Below are 23,386 nucleotides of genomic sequence, written 5' to 3'. Positions count from 1 at the left end.
CTGGCAATTCTCATTGTTTTCGGGAAATGGATTGTTTTCCTAGTCGTTACGACAACGATTCGCCAGTTGCGAGATGATGCATGTTTATAAATATTATCGTTATAATTATTATTATTAATGCTATTAAAGGGTTTGGAAGAATCCGAATTTTCGCGATAATCAGTGGCCGCGTTTACACGCGTATTACATGATGTATATACATATATATATATATATATATATATATATGTATGTGTATCTGTGTGTGTAAGATAAATATTTACGATCGTGCCACTTATTAACGTTGACAGCCGTATATAAACTTAGTGTAGCCAATGGACGTTTATTTATCGTTGCCATTTGTGGCAATAGCGAGAGGAGCCGAGATAAAAGTCGGACTTACCGGTGGGGACGAAAAAAAATACCCCCAGCTTGTTTCTAAAGCACAGGCCATAAAAACGGACGTTTCGGCAAAATGTGCTTCAACGTTTTGAAGGATATGATTTTGCGCGATAGCACCTAGAATTTCGACCTCAACCGGCATTAATTAGGTAAATGGATGATATATATATATATATAAATATTGGTATATATACCGCGGTTACAGTATGCCGACGGTGTAATATTATAATAATGGTTGGGAATAAATAATGATAATAACGAAAGAAAAAAAATGTACAGGATTTACGTAGTGAACACGCGTTAAAGAAAGCTCGTTAAATATATTTATTTATTTTTATTTTAAATTTACCTCTGATGTTTAAAAACTCCGGCCGGTGTCGAGCTATTATAATACACAATTTTGTGTATGTATACATCACAATAAGGTTTACTGTTTAAATATGTATACGTTTGATTTTCGTTTATAAATTATTTGTTTACGCATTCGTATTTTTTGAATATTTACGTAATATAATGTTGTTTTCATCATTATTTTATTATCTATTCATGACCACAATGTCTAGATGCTATATATCAATACGCTTTCAACATGTTGTACCGACACAATAAAATTACAATAAATTTGCTTCGAGTACTCCGAATCCCTCATCGTCTGCATCGATAAGTCCGAGTTGTGGAGAATAATTATAACGTATTTGTCGACGACCAGGAAACGATCGGTGATCTCATTTGTCGAACCTTGTAAAATAATAATATTCTGAACTAATTAACCATCGGTAGAAGGACGCGGCTCTCGCGAGGTGATCGATTCCGTCAAGGTTAACACGCGGAGTCTTATTTTTAGGGTTGTGCCACGCCTAGTACGGTTTGCACGTATTTTATTTTTCGATTCACATAGAAAAAAAAATGACATCTGTATAATCATATGGATTTACGGGGATAAGAAAAAAATGATATTATTTTACTCGGTATGCGCGCTCATACTCATGAATGATTGCGCTTGGTTAATAATTCGCATAACATAACATTATACGAGACGGCAGGTTACTTGTACTTATATATTATGTATTACGTGTACAATAATTGCAAGTCTATAAATAGTCGTTTTTTTATAAAGCACACAGTAAACTCTTTAATATTACCACTCGTTTTATCGGTTGACGTATGTGCTACTGAAGAAATTATTGTTTTCATAAAATCGGTTTTCGATTATACATTACGTACTCTCAAAACGATTGCGATTTTATATTTATTCTATAATGATTTTTGAGATTTTTTTTTTAAAAGTTTTTTTTTTTTAAACACGTTATTATATTTTTAACTTAATATTATGAAGCCAAGACATTTCTATGAACATTTGAACGAAACGCGATAGTAAAGGTTAAGTTATTAAAAAAGTTAATAAAAAGACCAGTGGTCTTTAACCTTTTTGACTCGCGACCCACTTATCTTATCATACATTTTTTGCGAATCAAAAACCGAAAAAAGTTTAAATTCCCTAAATGTATGCCATAATAGAAGTTCTTTCACAACTGAATAGATTAAAATTCATAATTTTCTAGGTATCTAGATAAAATTTAATTTTTATTATAAGTAATGATATAAAAAAAGGTATATGTAATCACGCAAAAAAAAAAAAATAAATAAATAAATAAAAAATAGTGCAATATTTGTTACTAATTGTTTAAGCACAAAATACTTCCACCGCGGCTCAATTTCACGCAATGCAGTTCATAGATGAATTACATGCAAATGAGTTTTATGGATTAATTCGGGCTATCGCTATACTATTACCTAATTTGATTGTTCATTCTTCTATTTTTATTTGACAGTTAAAACTTTAACATCAAAGATTATTAATCGTTAGATGTCAAACAATATATGTGTGAGGTGTTAGATTTAAAATTAAAATATTACATACTACATACTATTGAAGTAAAATTTGGTTTAAAATTAAGATTTACTAATAATATTTCTCATACTTAAAAATATGTTAATGTTCAGAGTTTGGAGTCCATCAAGTGCTTCTGCTATGTTGGATGATAGGTTCAGGTCGGCACGTATTTAGGTATATTGTGTACAGTCTTTCACTATGTGTTCGATAACAAATGCTTTGTGGCATGTGTCGCATATTGATTGAGATTCTTTTCTAATTAAGTATCTTATCTTATACAAATATAAAATAGTACGGTTGCGGGTTTATTCAAAAAAATGGTTTTATCCGATAGCATATGACATACGTAATATAATATATAAGTACATTATAGTATTAGGTATATGAATATGAATTTTTTAAACAGAGGCTTATCGCGACCCAAAATTCGGTCTAGACTAATAGTGCACAACCTGGAGGTCGACAATAACTTAACACCAAACGCAATGTTATACAATATGTATATTATTTTATATAACTTAATATTCTTATTTTATATTTTATAAAAATATAATTTTTTTTTTTTTTTTTTTTATGCATTGAATTAATTAAATCAAAGAAATATTGCTCAAAGTTAACGATTTAATTTATGTGAATAAAATGTTTGTGTACATTAAGTAAGCATACATTTACACAATGTCGGGTAGGAAGGGGGTCCGGGTCGCCTCATCGAAATAAATTAATTTGAGGGTCGTGGATCAAAAAAGGTTGCGCACCGCTGGTCCAGACGAACGGAGTAGGCCATACGTTATTCGGAACAACCAAACAACCGTATCGTCAAAACCGCCGCGCGCGTACACCTTTTTGTTTCGTTTTTTTTTTTTTTTTTTTTCTGTTCAATACTCTTGGAAAAAGTTTATCAGGACCTTGGTCGTTGTGATGACGCCGGAGGCGATCGGTGAACGAAAGCGAAAACAAACGGCGATGACGACGACGGTCGCGACCGGGATAATAAAACTGGTCCCGAGTCGGATGACGGATTTTTCGTGCGATCGATAGTAAATCGTTTCGCGCGGTTATGAAACGGATACAAAAACGCACGAGCCGCGCGACACCGATTTCACCGGACCGATTGCGTTCGCGCGGCTCGCAATGACAACGGACGATATAGGACGCGAATCGTAAAAAAAAAAAAAAAAACCGTTTACCCGACCCGGACAAAAATACGAGCGCACGTCGGTGCTCTCTCCGAGCGGAACGCATAATTTTTAATCGAGGAGTGCGCTTTTGACGATCGCGACTGACGACGACGATCCTCACGCGAACAACAACACGTCGCGACCAGGTTCTCCAGATGAACCTATTGTCCATCTCAATACGTGCGGATCGATATTACTTATTGAATTATTAACCGGTTTATTGAAAAATAATATACTAATAATTCAACGCGTATGAATCCTCGGCGAACGCGTTTCGATACGCGTGTCGGGAACATCTTTTTTACGTACGCGCGTTCCCGACCGATCCGTCTCGCGCGATCACTGTACCGTCGTCGGCCGAAAGCTGTCCGCGATCATTTACCCGTTCCGATGGATTTCAACCCCGTTGCCGGGTAAAAATTGTGAAGACAAAAAAATAAAACGCGAGTCGTTGTACACTGGCGATGTAACGCTGAAATCCGTTACCGAACGCTTCTACTTCGTTGATTGAACCGAAGTACAACACATCTGCAGGAAAATATATTGTTGCGGGAAAAAAGTTGTTCGGCGAAGACGTTTAAATAACGCTCGACTAAACATATATTTTGAAAATTTTTTCAAAAAAGCCGCTTTTTAAACTGTCAGAACAACATGTACTTTTTTCATCCCGTAGCCAACTTTTTAATCGTACGCAACTTTTCGGTCAGAGACTCAAACCGATCAATTTTAAATTTGTCTTAATTTGTTTAATGGGTTTTGACTAGAATCAAACTGTAGAGCACACGCGTGCATTCTTCGTCATGTCCGTATAACCGCAAACCATTAGAAGTGAATAAAAACAATTGATTCGATTCGTACGGACTGAGAAATGATTAATTAATTTGATTTTTTTCATTTTATCGATTTGGACGGGCAAGATGCCCAATAAAAGTGAATATAAATACGGTCAGTAAAAAAAAAAAAAAAAATCATTGAAACACTTGCAACACTCCTTGAGTCTTTTTCGGAACGATATGGCAATCGAGTGTACTGTTTCATAACGTTTCCAGTTCAATTGCTACAGGGATAAAACGACGTGAAACAATTCGATTATCGTCTTAACAAGTTTTGCCGTTTTCGTCGAAAATGCTACGCAGATTTTGTTGAAATCCGTTTTTAATTCGAACGCAGTCGAATTTCGAAAAAACGACAATAGAGCACTACGACGACCGCACGTTTATGGATATTTTCTTCTTAGGCTCGTGAAGGGGGAAAAAATGGTTCACGCCGATATATCGTGCTACGTTCGCCGTCGTGGCGAGCGACAAACGAGCAACCGTCGCAATGCACAGAGTTTGCGGTCGTAAACCTGGGTGGGTCCCGAATGCGTGTCCGTAGGTGACCTGCAAACAATCGCGACCGTTCAGTGCGGACGGCGGGTACGCAATACTGTTATAATCATGTTTTGTGGCATTGTTGTGTACACGGAAAACCGGGTGATCACGTTTCGGGTGACGACGAACGACGACGTTTGGAAATCAGCTCCGTCTTACGCGCGATCATTCCGGTCGTGACCGTCCACATATCTCAAAGTTAATACGGAAACCGAATCAATATTGTAGTGCGCGTGTGTATGCGTCTAATAAAGTCAATCGAGTAATGTGCGGGACGAACGAATTAAAAATTTCTGTTCGAATATTTCAATACCGGTCTGGCGATCGACCGGAGTAGAAAGAAAACGTCATAGCCGACGACGTTATTGTAAACTACGTTTTATCAAATAAAAAATATTGATTTCCGACAACGTAATAATACTATAATATTAATATAAATAAATAATAAATAAATATAATTTGCTGAACATTCTCCGACGCGAATAACTGCGTAAAAAAAAAAAAAAAAAGATCATAATTAAACTATACCAGTTCTGCTGATTTTAATTTAATCAAAGAATGTGTCTCGGGTCTATATAGTAGGTACACGAATACTCGCATACCAATTATGTAATATTACATTGCGCAAAAGTAAATTTTCATGTTTTTTTTTTTTTTTAATAAAAATATTTACTGTACCTGACTAACGATTTTTCAAAAATATATTTCCAAATTGAAAGAAATCAACTAATTCGATTACAAAATATCTATGATGATAACACCGTCATTTTTAACACTGTGTTTATGATATGCCTACCAAGTGCAAGTAAAATTTACATGGTCGTAATTTCTACAATCGCGTCATTGGAAAGTTTCTAAAACTGTGTATTTAAGCAATTAATACCATAGTCGGTCGCACGTAAACCTCATTAGTTTAAATGTAGATCAAATCTATGTGCGTTTAAATGTTTATTGATGCGTGTTTACGCTTCAGTTGAATAATATGTTACAAGTTATATTTCTGGTTTTTTTTTTTTTTCCACTTATAGTCCAATATAATATCGAGAACATATATTTGCGTATCGGGCTCACGATAGAGAACCGTATGCATCCATAAACATCAGACAACTGCTATAAAACCCACAGTTGATGATATTATACATTCCTTGTCGGTATTTGGTGATAAAATACGTAATATTTTTACACGATGAACTCTTGTTTTATGTTGAACATTTTATCACTCGGATCGCACTGCGCTATTCCGTCCACGCCTCCGTAACACTGCAGGGACAGCGAGCACATAGTATTAAATCAGAATCGATGTCTACTAGAATTTGCGATTTTTCGGACCCCTTCTACCGTCCAACTTTACCCGTAACTGTTATTCTGTTATTCTTTTATAAAAACGTAATCGTGTGACGATTGTATGAATACTTGTCGACGATTACTTATCTTTTTCCGGACAATAAAATACCACTGTATGTACCTACCGTGGTATTTGCATTTCCATACAAACATGATATTTTATTGCGTAATGTTTCAAGACAGGATCAAGAACAAATAGTGCGCGGACCACATGTTTGACGGACAGGTGAAACGATGGGAAAAATAAACGGAAAGGACGGTTACACGAAAGAGAGAAAAAAAAATGTTTTATCCATCGTCGGTTATGAAATAATTAAAAATGATTAATACATGTTTCGATTGTGTTTGATTTCAATCGGCTACGTACAGCCGTTTATTGTAATAGCCATGCATATACTCGCTTGGCATTCGTATAAACACAATATGGCGAAAACCCGACAATAATATAATGATCATCGGATTCGAGTCTCGGCCGACCGAGTAATAACATATATATTATATAATTGATTTTAATCGAAATGTCATGTACCCATTCAGTTTCGTTTAGGTCGTTAAACAAATCGACCCGATGCGATTTAAAATAAATAAGACTATAAATTATGAATAAAAATAATAACGTTACCGGACCGGGTTCGAAATTCGTACGAAAAAACACGTAATAAGCAAAACGGGCGTTGGTACGAGATAATAGACGTTTCGACATCTCATATCTGGATCGGGATAAAGCTAAAAATAGTATCTGTGGAACGCGTTACGCACGCGTAGAAGTGATTATCGAACTTTCTATTGTTTGCTGTAGAATACGTATAATCTGCATAATTGGTTGGATATACAGATATTGTACCGCCAAGGCCGACTGCGTTAATTGACGCGGTACTAGAAATCGACCGTCGGGGGATTTTGAACGATCCTGATCGGATGATTGACTCGAACGCGTCCGGAGGCAAAATAATCTGCGGTCGGGGTGCAATGGAAACCCTGATCAGCGATAAATATAAAACGCGAAGAAAAAAGAGAAAATAAGACCCGAACAATTTCGTGCGCTCGCACGCCTTTATCGAAGTGATTAAATTAAGCAACCGTCCCAGCGGTCGTGAGGAATCGCAAGAAGTCGTACACACCTAGGTCCAGGCGTCGGCAAACCGCAAAACGTTATTCAACGCAGCCCGCCAAATACGTCTCGTAATGTTTAAAAAGCGATTTTCCATATTTGTACACCTCGATATCGATAAGGTTATAAGCGCTCGTGACGAATATCGTAGCACTGTTTTTGATGAAAATTATTTGCCCGCGTACAGGGGTGAAAATGACCCAAGGGATCAAACGTAAGTTCGAACAGCGTCCTCGTCCGACGCCGTTCGTCGCGGGCGCAACTGACGCGCGTAATCATCGCACAGGCCCTGGGTACGTCAGCCGTCGGATACGATCGTAGACGTGCGCGCATTTCAGAGGGAGCCTACAACACTTTTGGAACCCGTATTAACGAAACGTGTAGGCGTGTTTAATAAATAGCAATACAATTAGACAAACAATACATTTCGTTTTTCATTTAACACCGGGATGCATTCGTCCCGAATAATTTTTTCTCGGATATCTTCGATTGTTTGCGATTTTTAATTTTTAAGTAAATCGTAGCTGCTGATATACAATCATAATGCGTTGGTGCACGGAAACGTAGAAAACGTTGTTCGATTTTTTTTCCTACGACGAAACATCGTTTATTTGTCACCAAACACACTTGAACGGATTGCGTTTCATTTGAGCGCCATCAGTCGAAACACGAGCCCCTTACTCTCTCTTAGACTTGAGCTGCAGGGCCTCCTTTTAAAACATTTCGGGGTGTTACTCCTACACGTACGCGGTGCACTGTTGCCGCGTGAACCGAAGGAACGGCGGCGTGAGCGGACGACCTGCGCGTGCGGTGGTGCACAGGACCGCGACGATCACAAGATTCGACTTAATTTACATTAAAAAAATAATAAATAAATCGAAAACCGTAAGTCTCGCGAACTGCAATACATTGTAATGTTAATAACGTCGAATGTTACGCAATCGCATAATGTCCTACGCGCGAATACGAGTATTCGAGTACATACGAGTATATACGAGTACGCGCACGCACGCGGACCTCGGCACAGAACCAGGTCTAGAAAGTAGGTCTGATGTCCTCCTGTTCCCCGCGCTTCGCACAGCCGCCCAGTTCTTGATCCTGCGCCGACGACGACCACGACCACGACGACTACCAAGACGACGACGACGACGACCAAAGCCAAACGGTGGCCGGTGGGGATGATGGGGCGGGGGCGAGTGTCGCAGCGGTGTCCACTTCCTTTTTCGGTCGGCGGACGCTACAAAACCGGCAGGTTCGAGCGATCAACGGTCAGTCGTCCGGCACTACCGGTCAGCGAACACAACCGATACACTACATCGTTTTCCAGCGTTCGACGCATCTGTCCGATCAAACACGCAACATGAAGGGTCTAATGTACGCGGTATGCGCGCTCGGCGTGTGCGCGTGCGCGTTCGCCACCGCTGATGTCAAGAAGGAGGACAAGACCGAGGCGGACGCCAAGGTCAGCAAGGTCCAGAACAAGAGGAGTCTGTTCGAGCTGGGCTACGGCGGTTACTCGCACGCCCTGTCCGCCGGCCACGGTTACGGTTACGGTTACGGCGCAGAGGCTGCCGCCGGTTACGGTTACGGTTACCACGGTCACGGTCAGCTGCTGTCCAAGACCGTCGTCAAGGAGGTGGCGCACCCGTACCCGGTGCCCGTCGAGAAGCACGTGCCGTACCCGGTGAACGTGGCCGTGCCCGTGGACAGGCCGTACCCCGTGCCCGTAGCCCGACCGTACCCGGTGCACGTGGAGAAGCCGGTGCCGTACGCGGTCAAGGTGGCCGTGCCGCAGCCGTACCCGGTGTACAAGGAGGTGCCGTACCCGGTCAAGGTGCCCGTGGACAGGCCGTACCCGGTGCACGTTCCCAAACCGTACCCAGTGTACGTCGAGAAGCACGTCCCGTACCCGGTCGAGAAGCAAGTCCCGTACCCGGTCAGCGTGCCCGTTGACAGACCGTACCCGGTGCACGTACCCGTCGAGAAGCACGTCCCGTACCCGGTTGAAAAGCCGGTGCCGTACGCCGTCCACGTACCGGTCGACCGCCCGTACCCGGTGGCCGTCGAGAAGCACGTGCCGTACCCGGTCGACAAGCCGGTGCCGTACGCGGTCGAGAAGCCCGTCCCGTACCCGGTTAAGGTTCCGGTCAAGGTCGAGGTGCCGGTGCCGTACGAGGTGCACAGCCATCACGACGAGTACGATCACGGCCCCAGCTCGTACAGCAGCAGCAGCAGCGGCTCGTACGGTAACTCGTACGGCCCGTCGCACAGTACCTCGTACTGACCGCCAGCGGCGTCCGCGGCCATCTTCGGCTCAGTTACCACGCACTGACCACGGTCACAGTGCAGACGAACCGTTTCAAAATCTAGATTTATCGTTAGTTAGGTAAAAAAAAAGGTAAAAACACTTATCGCTCGACATTCGGTTTTGCGATCGTCATGAAATCCGCCGTTATCGTGATAGATCTCAGTGTACAAAGTTGTGTATCGACTCTCTAGTTCATTATTGTCATTCGACCGCAACACCATGTTCACGTGCGTTTAACCGTACGACATTATTATAAATGTAACGAAAACATTGTGAAATACCTTAAATAAATTTTATTTTTATGTATCTACTCGGAGTTATGGTTTTATTCCTGTACCTGTGTTGTAACACTATGCGTGTAAAGTGTCCGTATGCTCCACCTCGGTGGCGATTGCGAGATGACGGCACTTAATTTTCAGCACGTCGTCTCTTGGGAAGCAATCGACTACGACAAAAAAAACGAAAATTAAAAAAATAAACCTAAAGAAAATGGCAATTTTTCGACGCGAGAGTGAATAATGAACAATTAAGCTTCCTTCGGGGTTGAAATTATGCAAAACTTTACGGTCGGATTGAACGCGGTCGATATTCTCGCTAGTAAACATATTATTACGTGGTATTAATTGTTTTCAATAACACTGTTATTCCTTTCGACGCAAACAGTTTGCTCTTGGAACAATCTCACGACCGGTCGGAGAATAAAAGCGAAGTTCAAACAGGGACTACTCCGGACACCTTCTGCACACAAGTAGATGTGTGCGTGCGTTTAAAAATACCGGAAATTATTAATAATACCAAAGGTTTCCATTAAAATCTTCTCGAGTAGACATCGGCGTCGGTAGATTTGCATAAGGATTAGTAGTCAAATCCGTTGTAAAATACTTTGTGTGTACCGCAGTATGCCGCCGCAAACTTTCCTCCAAACTTTTGTTGCGCGGACCAAATGTTGTTTCAGTAACGTTTTTGTAAACTTTGCGAGAGTGTTACACGATAAATTTCTAATAAACCGGATAAACCGAGTGCACTTTGAATACATCAAATCACTTCGAACACCGTCGTCTAGCGTTTTGCCGTACAACGCGGTTCCGATTTAAATATCGCTCATACGCGGGGAACGGGAAAACACGTACTCGCGATGCACGTTGTAGCCGTGTGCGCGTTTCCACCACAGTTTAGGGGGTGGAGGGTGGAGTGAGCTGCAGCGTTCCCCGAAATGTTAAGAAAATTACATCAATAGCTATGAAAATCGCTAAAAAAAAATAAAAATATTTAAAAATTTTATGTTTTTGATGTCCACATTGATCCACATTTTTTTTTTTTTTAGCATTTTTTAGGATTATTTGTAAACAAATTATAATCATATAATAATAATTTGTTAAAATAAAAATAAAAATAATAGTATACATACATAACAACACTTTAACAATAATTACTTTAATTAGATTGTTCCATATGGCTTGTACATTGTTATGCAAACATTTTTACTAATCTTTAGTTGGACATTTTAAAGTTATTTTCTTGAACAATTTTAATAAGATTACTTAAGCTTCGCGGAACACAGTTTGATGAAACGCTGGCAGTAAACGGTTGCTGCAAGGCGACGGCATTTGTACGGTGACCGTACAATATGAGATACGGTTTTCTTCGGGCCTCTAAAAAAAAATATTGCCGTGTAATGCGAAACGAGTCCGAGGGGTCCAAAAACTGGGACGGAATGTCGATTGTTTGTTGGTCCAGGGCGCAGCGACCGCGAACGTTAATGATAACGCGCGATCCGTGTACAATAATGCAACGATAACGTACACGACCGTTACGCCGCGACGCTAACAATATAGCACTTAATTTTCGAAGGTCCTTTATTCGCGCGCGGCGGTGTTCCCCCCCCCCGCGCAACATAAACAAACATTAGTCCGGCTGAGGAATCGTTAATTTTCGCTGTAATGGTTTTATTGTCAATAACGGGCGTTCGGTGCAGTAGGTGTAGTAATAATAATAACAATGAGTTAATGCACCGATTTTATGAATCCGACTTGCCCGTCATCGGACGACCGTGTAGATTTTTTTTAAGTGCACAAACCATCGGCTAATCATCACGCGATTCTAATCTCGAACGTCGTTACGCGGCCGGGGCACCTGCATTTTTGTCGTGTCGTCGGTGGAAAGAAACGGGGGGGGGGGGGGGAAGTCGACGAAAAGAAAAGAATTAATCGAAACAACGTCGAACAATTCGGTATTTTTCGGCGATTTCACCTTGTCCTACTGCACGGTGCGGCGTTCGCGACTCGCGCGCGATAACGATTGACTCGATAATACGTCGTTATAACGACGCGTAGTCCGCGGGTGAGACGAACGCGAAAAACTGAACGAAAAATTTCGCGTGAACCGTTGTCCTCGCTTCGCGCGGGATGTTGCGGTACGTTAAAATAATACGCGATGCACACGCACATGCAAACACGCGCGCGCGCGACCGTCGTCCTGCGATCGACCGTTAACCCAACCCTTTTCAACATACATCGGTTTATTACGATATTGAAGTCGTGTCTTATTTTTCATGTTCTCCTTTCGCGCGGCATGCAGCCGTAGATCACGTAACACTGCTCCGCGCGTACGACATATTTCCATATCGTATGACCATCACGACGGACATCGGAGAGTTAAAAAGTCGACCGGCAGTGTAATTCTTAAACATTTACAACAATAGGTTTTGGCTTTTAGGTTGCGTAAGATAAAAAAAAAAAAAAAAAATTAAAATAAACGAACAAATCAACCGAACATTAAGATACGTCCCTTAATATTTATCGTTTCGTTGCCTTTCGGTTTATTAAATGTGTTCTTCGATCAGGTTCATTTATTACGCGTCCATTGTACACTCGCAATGTATTATATATAATCTGAAGATGGCCGGAATGGAAATCTATAAGATCTTAACAATCCCGTTGGCCGTTTGAGTTTTCAAATTTATTTGTCTATATGATAAAAAAGAAAAACAATTATCTTAAAATCAAAATCCTATTTAAACCGGTGCACCAAAAGCGCCTAGACATGTTTCAGCATCACGCTACTATGTCAGCTACGAATAAACTCTTCATTGTTTTTATCGTCGATTGCATTTAAAACCATATTATCAGTCAAACACGAATTATGTAATTCTTTCCTGCTTTACTTTTGTATAGGACAGTTTTCATTTGGAGCAATTCAGCCTGAAGGAAATGGTGAATATTTCCTTTTCTCGATAGATAAAAAAAAAAAATAAATACATAAAATATCAATTATTCTGTCGGTGAAATTGTTTTTTAGTACGAGGTACGATCGTCAAATCAATCATGGAGGTAAACATTTTTTTATTTTCTATCATCTTTAATCAGATGGCTACTTGTTTACTTTTAATTATGATTTTAATCGTACAATACGATCGAACAGAATATATTATTAATTATTATTTTTATCCTAATTAGTTAATATCAACAGTACAAAACAATGCATTTACCTATACCAGTTAGATGCGTATTATATGATATGAAACAATTAAAAATTGATTTCCATATGCATTAATATAACATTAAACAAACAGAGTTTATTTTTATTTTCTTTATTTTTTTTTTTTTAATAGAAAAACTAATATTATAATTAACGATTAAATATTATACATCTAATACATTATTATTATTACTATAACTTGTTTATGTCACAACGTGACCTTTTGACGTTTAAGAAGTACATCGCCAATGGGTATTCCACCCAGTAGTAAAATGCAATATCTGGAGAAGGGCTGTGCATCCATGTTTTAATATAATAACAGCTAGTGAACGCGCAGCGGAAGTTGACATCGCGTCAAAAAGTGGTCGCACCCCTCCGTATATAAATTTAGGATTGCCCTTATTCTTTTTACGAGAGTGGTGTACTATATCCTCCCGTGTTATTTATTTATTATATATATATTTTTACTGCATTTTCTTGATTCGTCTTTTGTATTATTATTATTATTTTCTTTTCGCCATGCTCTCTGCTGCTGTATACCGAGTCGTTAAGCCGATTACATATTTTCGGTTCACTTGTCGTTTGTAATGGACGCGCAACGGCAATGAGAATGAATATCAAATTCACCATGTGCGTTGCATATTTTGGGGGTGAAAGGACAGTCGCGCATCAGATCGCGTATAAACTTCACACACGTAAAACGTTTTCTCATAGGCACAACATTTCACGCAACTACGATATTTATGTTTCTAATGTTTTTTTTTTCTAATTTTCTTCTCGACTTCAACGTTCAATGGGCGAAAACGGATATATATATATATATATATTTATATTTATATTTATTTTATATACTCGTATTGTACACAATTATAAAATATACGCTCGTTACATTTGTCCGCTGTCGAAGAACGTATTTTCCGTTTCGTTGAAGTAGCACCGATTTTAGCACATATATAACTGTATGCTTGCTTCGAATTTGTGACGATACTATGATATAGGGTTGACGGAAGAGTTAATAATTTAAGTTTATCGCGATTCAATGGCGCGCAGAGACATAATATCTATAACATAAACTGTAGACGGAAACGGAAAAATCGTTACAGTCCTTCTATTATAACATACGCGTCGAGTTGTACTGTACTGTAGGACCGATACACTTTCGAAAACTTCCGGCATCGTATGTTATAGATCGTTATAAGTGTATATTACGCTCTAGGACAGCGACTTTCATACGCTTTAAAACGTTGTTATTATTATCAGTTTACAGAAACTTTGTCGGCAAATTTATGATGATATTGTAACAACAAACTTGATATTTTTACCATTTCCTCCACTCGAGGTTATAGTCATAATGCGTCCGAAAACGATTTGAAATATTATCATATTAAAATCGATTAATATACATAAATATTTCGGTTGCCATGTGCACGGAAATCGATCCGAGTGTTCCGACCGTTCGCACTGTATTTAGTACGTTTGGAAAAATTGTGGAAACATTAAAATCTTAATACCGATACGACCATTTGTTGGACAACACTAATACCCGAAAGGCGAACAAGAACTTGACAAATATATTTTTGTAAGACAACACCAGTACCCGAAAGGCAAATATAAGAACATGGAAAATATATTTTTGTGTTTTCAAACAATTAATGTTACCAATTGCGAGTTACACCTAATTATATTTTAATCGAGTAACTACACGGTTTTCGTTTGTCTTTTACACGGCATAAAGCTTATTGTAAAATTAAAAAAACTACAAATCAAGCTTGTACGTGCACACCTATATGAACCATATCTAAACGCATTTTTTCACCATAGCTCCGTCTATCTGGTTATCATTTAAACGTGTAAACGATCTTGTCGGACACATCGGACACATATATCCTCGTTCGGAACGTCGCAAATAATATCATCGTGCATATCAAGTCTCATGTTCGCATTTCGTTTGTTGGGTTTCGCAATCGATCTCAACATACAACCAGATTACAAGGATTATTATTATAATTATATTGTCATGTTTCACGGAGCCGTAATTACGAAAACGTGTTATACTTCTTAACTAATATTACCGTGTCGTATCAAAATAGTGCTCCGGGCATCGTTTTGGGCGCAACACCAATATAAGGGTATCGAATTCGGCGATCAAACGACTGCTGTACGTATATACCTTATCTCCATTTTTTCAACGTCCAGTTCGAACGCAAAGATTACAATTCATTATTATGTGGAGCGAATTTAAAATTTACATTTCGGCAATATCGTCTGGGAAGAAAAAACTATTAAACGAGGTAGATGACCCTCTTACGGGTACGTCTTCTCTAGATCAAAAGGGAATCGAGAAAAAGATGAAATATTTTTTTTTTATGTCGGTCTACGTATATAGGTATAACCGCACTTGTTCTGAGTCGGTATCTTTTCACGTTATCCATCTGCGTAAGGTTAAGCTACCCGTCGTATTTCTCTTTTGATCATCACTAAATCATTTTTTTAATCATTTACCATACTATCCGGTTTTTATGCAACCAGTGCGACAGGAAAAATGTATATCACACTTACAAGGTAAAAATATTTTATTTATGTACGAATACGAATATATTATAAGCCTCGCCGAATCCGAAGAGGGGGATACATTTATTAGTTCAAATTTTACGAGACCGTACGGAATGCGTTTACTCGGTTCGGTTATAATATTAATATAATATTTTATACGTGAATACCGAGGACTGAAACGCATAATGGTGTCCAGTAATCCAAATTACTGAAGATGATTAAATAACAATAACGAATACTTTAAGGGCATGTCCTTGAGCGTATGTTAAAATGCATAACTCAATCTAACCTTAAACACCTCATTTATGATTTAATAATTTTAGGTTTACGGTAATATAGGTAATATAGTAGTATTTATATTAATCGCTTGTGCTCAACGATATCGTACAGGGAATGGTCGTAAAACGAAACGGTAAGTGAAATTACAAAACCTATACTGCGTCGTCCAGTCGATATGTTCAAGTCAATAATACATATTACGAGTATATAGAGCATCGTAAAAAATTATAAAAAAAAAAAAATAAAAAGTAAACCCGTCTGCGAACTCTTCGCTTCTCGGATTCTAGGCCAAATGTGTGCGGGACCAAGACGTGTAACTACGAAGTCATATGATACACGTGTATGATATTTTATAACACCAAACAAGGGCTCTGAGGCAAAAAAAAAAGAAAGAAAAAACGAAAACTTTCGAGCTGATAGCATAATACTAGCACGTAATACGATCCGGCAAAATATTTTTGTCACGTGAACAAATGCAGCCATAACGACGTGGTTGGACGAAAATATAAATAAAATCTATACAACACAATATTAGATCATTCAGATATAATAATAATAATAATAATAATAATGAAAATGACGCGAGAAAAGCACTCGGGCGAGATAAACAACTCGTCGGTGGCGATTAACGTTAACACCGACTCCTCGTTACGTAACGTTAATCGTAAAACAATTATCGTGGCCAAACGTGCGCGTGCGGGTTCGCATTCTCTTCGACAACCGATGCATAAATGCATTTATTTATTATTGCGAACTCAACAGTCCGAACACGAAGCTCGTAGACGATGGCAGAACGACTGTGCTCCGGATGCCCGCGGTGTAAAATCGAACCGTCCTGTTTTGCGTTTTCCGCGGTTTTTTATTTCATTCGATAACGTTTCAAAACAAAATTAAAAAAAAAAAAAAGAAAAAACCCGAAAACTAATAAAAATCAATAGCCATTATTCAGCGTCTGCACGAAGTCGTTTTCGGTAAACGTATCCATATAGTATCCAATGTTGTAGAATTAATAATATCAACCGCATGCCAATGCGTTTCGATCCGACCGGATTTACGTGTTTATGAGAAGAGCTTATCGCGCCTTTAGTCTCGCGAGCGTTTAACATTTTCGAAGTATATTACTATAATAATCCGTCATTTTTTTATGGTTAAGTGACTGATAGCGTTTACTCGATTTCCATTCGTCAATCTGTCGTATATCACGAGAGTTAGACGATCGCTTACTCATCGCGACGAAAGGTTGAAAGGAACCCCCGAATGGTTTTTTTTTTTTTTATATATATATACAAACGTTATTCCGCCGCGAATGTCGTCGACGGCGATGGGGTGTTTTTCTTACCGACTCCGTTCACGGCTAACAGACTGCAGACCGTTCGCGCAGCAGTCTCGCGGACCAACGGTCAGCGGCGTAATGCAATAACACACGACGAGCGTATCATATAATCTATACGTATATATATATATATATATATATATATATATATATATACACGTAAATGGCGTGTGAATGCATTATTACATTAATGAGCAACGCTCGTCTCCGCACGGCACTCGGCGATGAGGGGCTTTTTCGTGAATTATTCATGGGTCGACGCGAGAGATTTTCCCCCGAAAAACTCGCCCTCCGCTCGCGTTTTCCGAGCGGACGGGCGACCGTCACTCGTCACGTGCCCAGTTATCAAACAGGTATTAGTCATGCGTCCGATTGGATTTGACCTCGCACGGTAATGACGACGACGACAACGACGACCAAAAGGGACTGGACCCCCGAGAGCGCGGTCGGAATTCGAAATCCTATGCGATCGTCCCAGGGTCAGGGCGTGGAAAAACGGGGGAAAAATGGATAGCGCGATAATCGAATGATCGTTGTTGGACGGCAAACTTGTCGTCGACGAGAAGCTGTGTCGGGTGGACGTCAATCAGCGAGTGAATTATTCTAACAGAAAAACGAATTACGACGACCCCGTGATGATACCGCAGTACGACGCGACTTTCTCGTCCCTGCTTCTCGCTTCATTATTGTGATCGCGTCCACGCCCGTCTAGTTCCGGACCCGGTTAGGTATACGGAGTCACGAGTATTTTGGAGCGCTCGGATTCTGCACTTCGAATCAAACATCTTTTGCGGGATAAAATTTCTGAAATGTACGCCTCACGGGAAACGTTCACCAGCCTCCTGCGAGGTTTGCGTCCAAAACGTGTTCGTATCATGTCTGAAGAGCTGGAAAGGACGTTTTCTGTCGCGATCCCGACAGCGGTGAATTGAGGTGCGCGAAAGTTTTTCTCCGATCGCCGTGCACGATATCCATGTAGTTTTTACACGTTCCGTGTATAGACCGACGAGCCGTACGACGCAAACCGGGACGTATGCAAATGCGGTTAGACATTACGGTTAAACGTTGTCGCGCGGTGACCACGATCTCGTATACCGATAGCAAAACTGTGCTCTCGTCGGCCAGGTGCAGCGTTCATGGTGAAATACGACTATGTATACTGACAACGCGACGAAAGCAATCGGTTTCAAAATCAGAACTAGGCGTTATTTTAAACATTTTTGTTGATCTAGTTGTTGTCGCGATTGTCGGACACGCTCGTCCGTACGTGGTGCACTCTGCGATGCGGTAGACGAGGTCTCAGCTCGCGTTCGAAAACCGAAGACGTCCACCGCGCTCAAAACTCGACTAGACGCGATTCGGACCCAGTGAGATCGAGCTGAATGTGCATCAAATAGAGACGATGGGCTTACAATGCATCGTTAAAGTGCATTGTTTTCATGCGCGACACACTCGCTTAGGGTTTGGACATTTGTTTTTTTTTTTCAAACAAACCATCAACGCGTCTCTTCAGTCCTGTAGCCGGCGATAGACATCGAATAACAATAATAATATAACGGGGAGGGGGAGGGGAAATAAAAAAAAATAACGGAATGTTTATCGGTTTCGATCGCGCACGCGACACCTCGTCGTTTCGTCATATCGTCCCGTTCGCTGGGCGATCCCGGCACGCGTACACGCAACGACGACGAGAATAAACAATACGATCGCGTGATCGGCCGGTGCACCGCGTAAGAAAAGCATCGCCTCGCGCAGGGTCACGTTAATGTACGGAATTCGATTGCGCCACAATCGGGTCCTTCACGTTTCTACGTAAATCGACGTGCGCGGCGAAGCGAACGAGATCTAACTGTCGGTTGATTCTCGACGTCGACAACGATCAACTGAGTTCTGATTCGAGAGAAAACGGTTTGTTTTCGGTTTTCGCTCCGGCCCCGTGCGCTTTTCAAAAAAAATCCCCCCCCCCCCCCGCGCCGATCATCGAAGATCCGGGGGCGCGGCGGCGCAGTGGTGCGAAACCGTGATCCTGCGCGCGGCCGACGAAAAAAAGCGAAAACGACGATCGGTACGTGACGCGATGGCGATTGCGTTTAATGGCCGTCGACCTTGGCGCGCGCGCGTTAAATAATACGGTAAATAGGTAAATCTCGATCGGTATGGGAAGATTATAGAAACAACAAGGCACCGGACCGACCGTCGGCCGAGTGGGCGTAGAAAGTAGGTCTCCGGGGACGCGCTAAGTATCACGGTGGCCGAACGGAGGGGATCGAGAACCCGGTTCGCGCGGCGGCGCCGGTTCGCTACAAAACGGCGAGTCGTCGGACACCGGACACCATTAACGTTCGGTCAGCTGCCCGCAGATCACCACCGACATAACACCACCGCCGCCACCACCAGAAGCACCATGAAGTCGACACTGTTCGCCGTGTGCGCGTTCGCGTTATGCGCGCACTGCCTGGCCGCCGAGCCCGCGGCCAAGAAGGCCGAGGACAAGAAGGCGCAGGGCAAGAGGAGCCTGTTCGACACCGGCTACGGTTACGGTTCCGGCGGCCTGTACGACTACGGTTACGGCTCCGGCGGCCTGCCGTCCGGCTACGGTTACGACGGCGGCTACGCGTACGGCGGCTCCGTCGGCCACCTGTCCGCGGCCGCGTACCACCACTACCAAGTGCCCACCAAGACCATCACCAAGACCGTGGGCCTGCCGTACCCCGTCGAGGTGGCCAAACCGTACCCGTACCCCGTCAAGGTGGCCGTGCCCGTCGACAGGCCGTACGCCGTGGACGTGCCGCAGCCGTACCCCGTGCACGTAGCCAAACCGTACCCCGTGTCCGTGCCCGTGCCCCATCCGTACCCCGTGGTCAAGGAGGTGCCGGTTCCGTACAAGGTGCACGTAGACCGCCCGTACCCGGTGCACGTGGAAAAACCGTACCCCGTGTACGTGGAGAAGCAAGTGCCGTACCCGGTGGAGAAGCAGGTGCCCGTGCCCGTCAAGGTTCCGGTCGACCGTCCGTACCCGGTGCACGTGCCCGTCGAGAAGATCGTCCCGTACCCGGTCGAGAAGCCCGTCCACTACCCGGTCAAGGTGCCGGTCGACCGCCCGTACCCCGTGCCGGTCGAGAAGCAAGTGCTGTACCCGGTCGAGAGGCCGGTACCGTACCCCGTCGAAAAACACGTGCCGTACCCCGTCAAAGTGCCGTACAAGGTGCCCGTCGCCGTGCCGTACCCGGTCAAGGCGTACAAGCCCGACCACTACGAACACCACGACTACCATCACGGATCCGGCGGCTACTAAACACGACCACGACCGCCGCCGCCCTCAGCTAGTCACCAACCCCCGCGCGTCCAAAGTGCATACCAGTAAAACGTTACGATTCCGATAATCTTTTTCCACGCTCGGCGTGCAAAACGCAAACGCGAATCACTCAAAAACTATTTTACACGTAAATCAGTAGTTCGTTTTAAACTATGTTTAATCAAAAAAAAAAAAAAAAAAAAAAACTGGATGATAATAGCTTTCCGTTCTACGTGTGTTCGACGTTGCCTCGAAAAGACAAGTCTTTTCAAACCGTTGATCCGATTGAACGTTATTATTACGACTCCGATATTATAATACTTCGTGCGCGACGACCAGTAGTGCAATATTGTATTATATTATGCGATCGGACCATATCTCTGTACGTATTATTGCATTTTCAAGCTCAATTTTTTTAATTTTTTTTTTTTCTATGTAAAACGCGTATCTCTATGTTTACAAATATACGATAACATGTATATATGTGCAACAGTAGCAAATCGCAACGAAAAATGTATAATCATAATATCGTCTGAATATATGATTCCTTGAAAACTTTTTTTCTACCATTTTGTTTAAGTATATATTAATAACGTATGTTTATATTTTAATATTCTACATATTATATATAGTCGAAATAAATATCAAACATATTTTACTATGAGTTTTTTAGTCGTACATTTATTTATTTATTTTTTATTTCACCACGATCTATGAGATCACGTTTACCTCATTGTTATGTGTCGTCTATATAAAAAAAAAAAAAGTTTATAAAAGTGAAAACTAGTAGTTTTTTTTCTTTCGATAATGAAAACGAATATGGACAGTCGTTTTTTATAGCTCGTGACAAGGACAACACCCTTCGGTGTACGCTTGTACACGCAATCTTCGTGTACGGTCTACGTGATAATATGTCTAAATCGTTAACAAACTGGTCCTATAATCTATTCGATTCCTAATTGTTAACATATCAAGAAATAAAGGAATATTATTTATACATATAAATAATAATAATAATAATATAACTAATACATTTACTGAACGAATTGTCGGTTTTTCCATAATAGTAACGGCAATAATAGCGTTCGTTTACATTTTAAATCATTGTATACGTTATTATTTCAACGTATATGCGTTATTATTTTGAACACCATATTATGTAAATACATAAAATATATGATGGTGAACTATAGAATAATGTAAAGTAACATAGTTAAACGATAAAAAAATATTAAATAGCGGTATCAACAATTCATATCAGACGTTTATACAAACATTGTACAACCGATACACTTTTCGTTTTATTTTCACAGTAAAACACCACGAACAGTGTTTTACATTAAATAATAATATTATAATCATAGAGTTGATCATATATAATTATTATGTGATGGTGAAAAAAAAGTTGTAAAACAGTTTGCATTTAGAGTTGTTTTTTTTTTACTTTTTTTTTTATGATCCCAAGCACAAAAATATTATCATATTATAAACGATTAATGTTTAAAACATAATCTAAAATTTCCATTTTGATTAAATGTATCTTACGTGCACGTAGCGCGAGATATACATTTTTGATGAGGATGACGGTCGACCAAGTAGGTAAATGTAATTTTTAGCTAATCTCTGGATTTTATTCGCGGACCGAACGTTTTTGTATAATGCATACATATAATAACAACGAAACTTGTTTGATATACAGTAAGTATTATTACTTTGATGGCCAGAAATGTACGAATTCTTCAACTAATTGAAAATCATCAAATATAAAATGTAAAAAACAAGTTATTAATCATTTCGAATGTAAAATTACGCTGATCAACGTATTTTTAGCGCAAAACAAACATAAAAATAAAAATTCATATCAATCGATTTGTATTATTTTTGTCTTCGATTTAAATTTATCCAGAGAATTGATTATATTTATACATTTTACGATTAAAACGTATCGACAATAAATGCTTTAAAAGTAAATAATTAAAATTTAAAAAAAAAAAAACTAACACAAAAACATCCCAAGATTACGTTTTTGCAGACGAAAATGACTGTAACGTAATGCATTAGATCTCAGCAGCAATACTTCAAACGTTCAATATTTATTGCCGAACGCGGTTGATTTCCAAACGATCGCGATGATTGTCCGAGCATATTATTGTGCGTCTTCCGTGCGCCAGAGGTGTGCGATTTTACGCGGACCCGAACCGTAAAACCGGAAACCCGCCCATTGGGGGGAGTGCTCACTTCAATAACCGCTTACGAGGGGGAGCAAAGTTGAGCAAAAGGGTCGGTACTGCAAGACACGGTGTCGCATGTACCAGCAGGTGTTGGCGGTGCGAACGGATATCCAACGGGGCCAAATTCCCGTGGTCCGGGGGGAAATGACGGCGTCAAAAAACGTTACGACGTGAAGACGGGTTTCATTGAAGTAGCTGTTTCTCGACTAAAATGGGGTGATTATTATATTATATTATTATATGATTTTGTGGGACAAAAAAAGTTTGATACATAATTCGCACGTTTTACATAAAATATTACTGTACGATATTTTGTTTGTACCCGTTAATTTTAATATTTATGTGCCTAAAAGCCCTTTTGACTTGTGGTTCGGGGTGGGTACTCGACACGTGTATGCTTCGTTGGAAAATAAACTTCGCGCCGCCCACTGGTACCGAGGATCACCGCAGCGAACGACTATAACGCGAAACGTTTGACGACGGGTCCGAACGGATCGGTATATTTTTTTCCCCCAATTACTGAGCACCGGTCCAACGTACTTGAACGTACGAGAATGTTTACCGCAGGTGCCCCGCGGAAATCGTGGCGGAATAATTAACCGACGGATCGCCGGTGACGGTCCGCCGAC

General features: G+C 40.8%; 1 protein-coding gene across 1 annotated transcript; it reads left to right on the top strand.

The window, feature by feature from the left end:
- Positions 1–8,540: 8,540 nt before the first annotated feature.
- On the top strand, positions 8,541–20,753 carry LOC112688215. The gene is made up of 2 exons (XM_025561312.1): positions 8,541–9,558; positions 19,452–20,753. Exons 1-2 carry the CDS (start codon positions 8,642–8,644, stop codon positions 20,524–20,526), a joined length of 1,992 nt encoding a protein of 663 aa, XP_025417097.1. The 5' UTR covers positions 8,541–8,641; the 3' UTR covers positions 20,527–20,753.
- Positions 20,754–23,386: the final 2,633 nt, after the last annotated feature.

This window comes from Sipha flava, unplaced genomic scaffold, assembly GCF_003268045.1.
Source record: "Sipha flava isolate LNK unplaced genomic scaffold, YSA_version1 37_pilon_pilon, whole genome shotgun sequence".
Lineage (NCBI taxonomy): Eukaryota > Metazoa > Arthropoda > Insecta > Hemiptera > Aphididae > Sipha > Sipha flava.
Note: the sequence above shows the minus strand (reverse complement) of the source record. Positions and strands in the feature narration are given on the sequence as shown.

Coding starts and splice junctions, on each gene's coding strand:
- LOC112688215 (XM_025561312.1), top strand. CDS start 8,642: ATGAAGGGTCTAATGTACGCGGTATGCGCGCTCGGCGTGTGCGCGTGC. Junction 9,559..19,451: donor GGCCCGTCGCACAGTACCTC/GTACTGACCGCC, acceptor GCGTAGAAAGTA/GGTCTCCGGGGACGCGCTAA.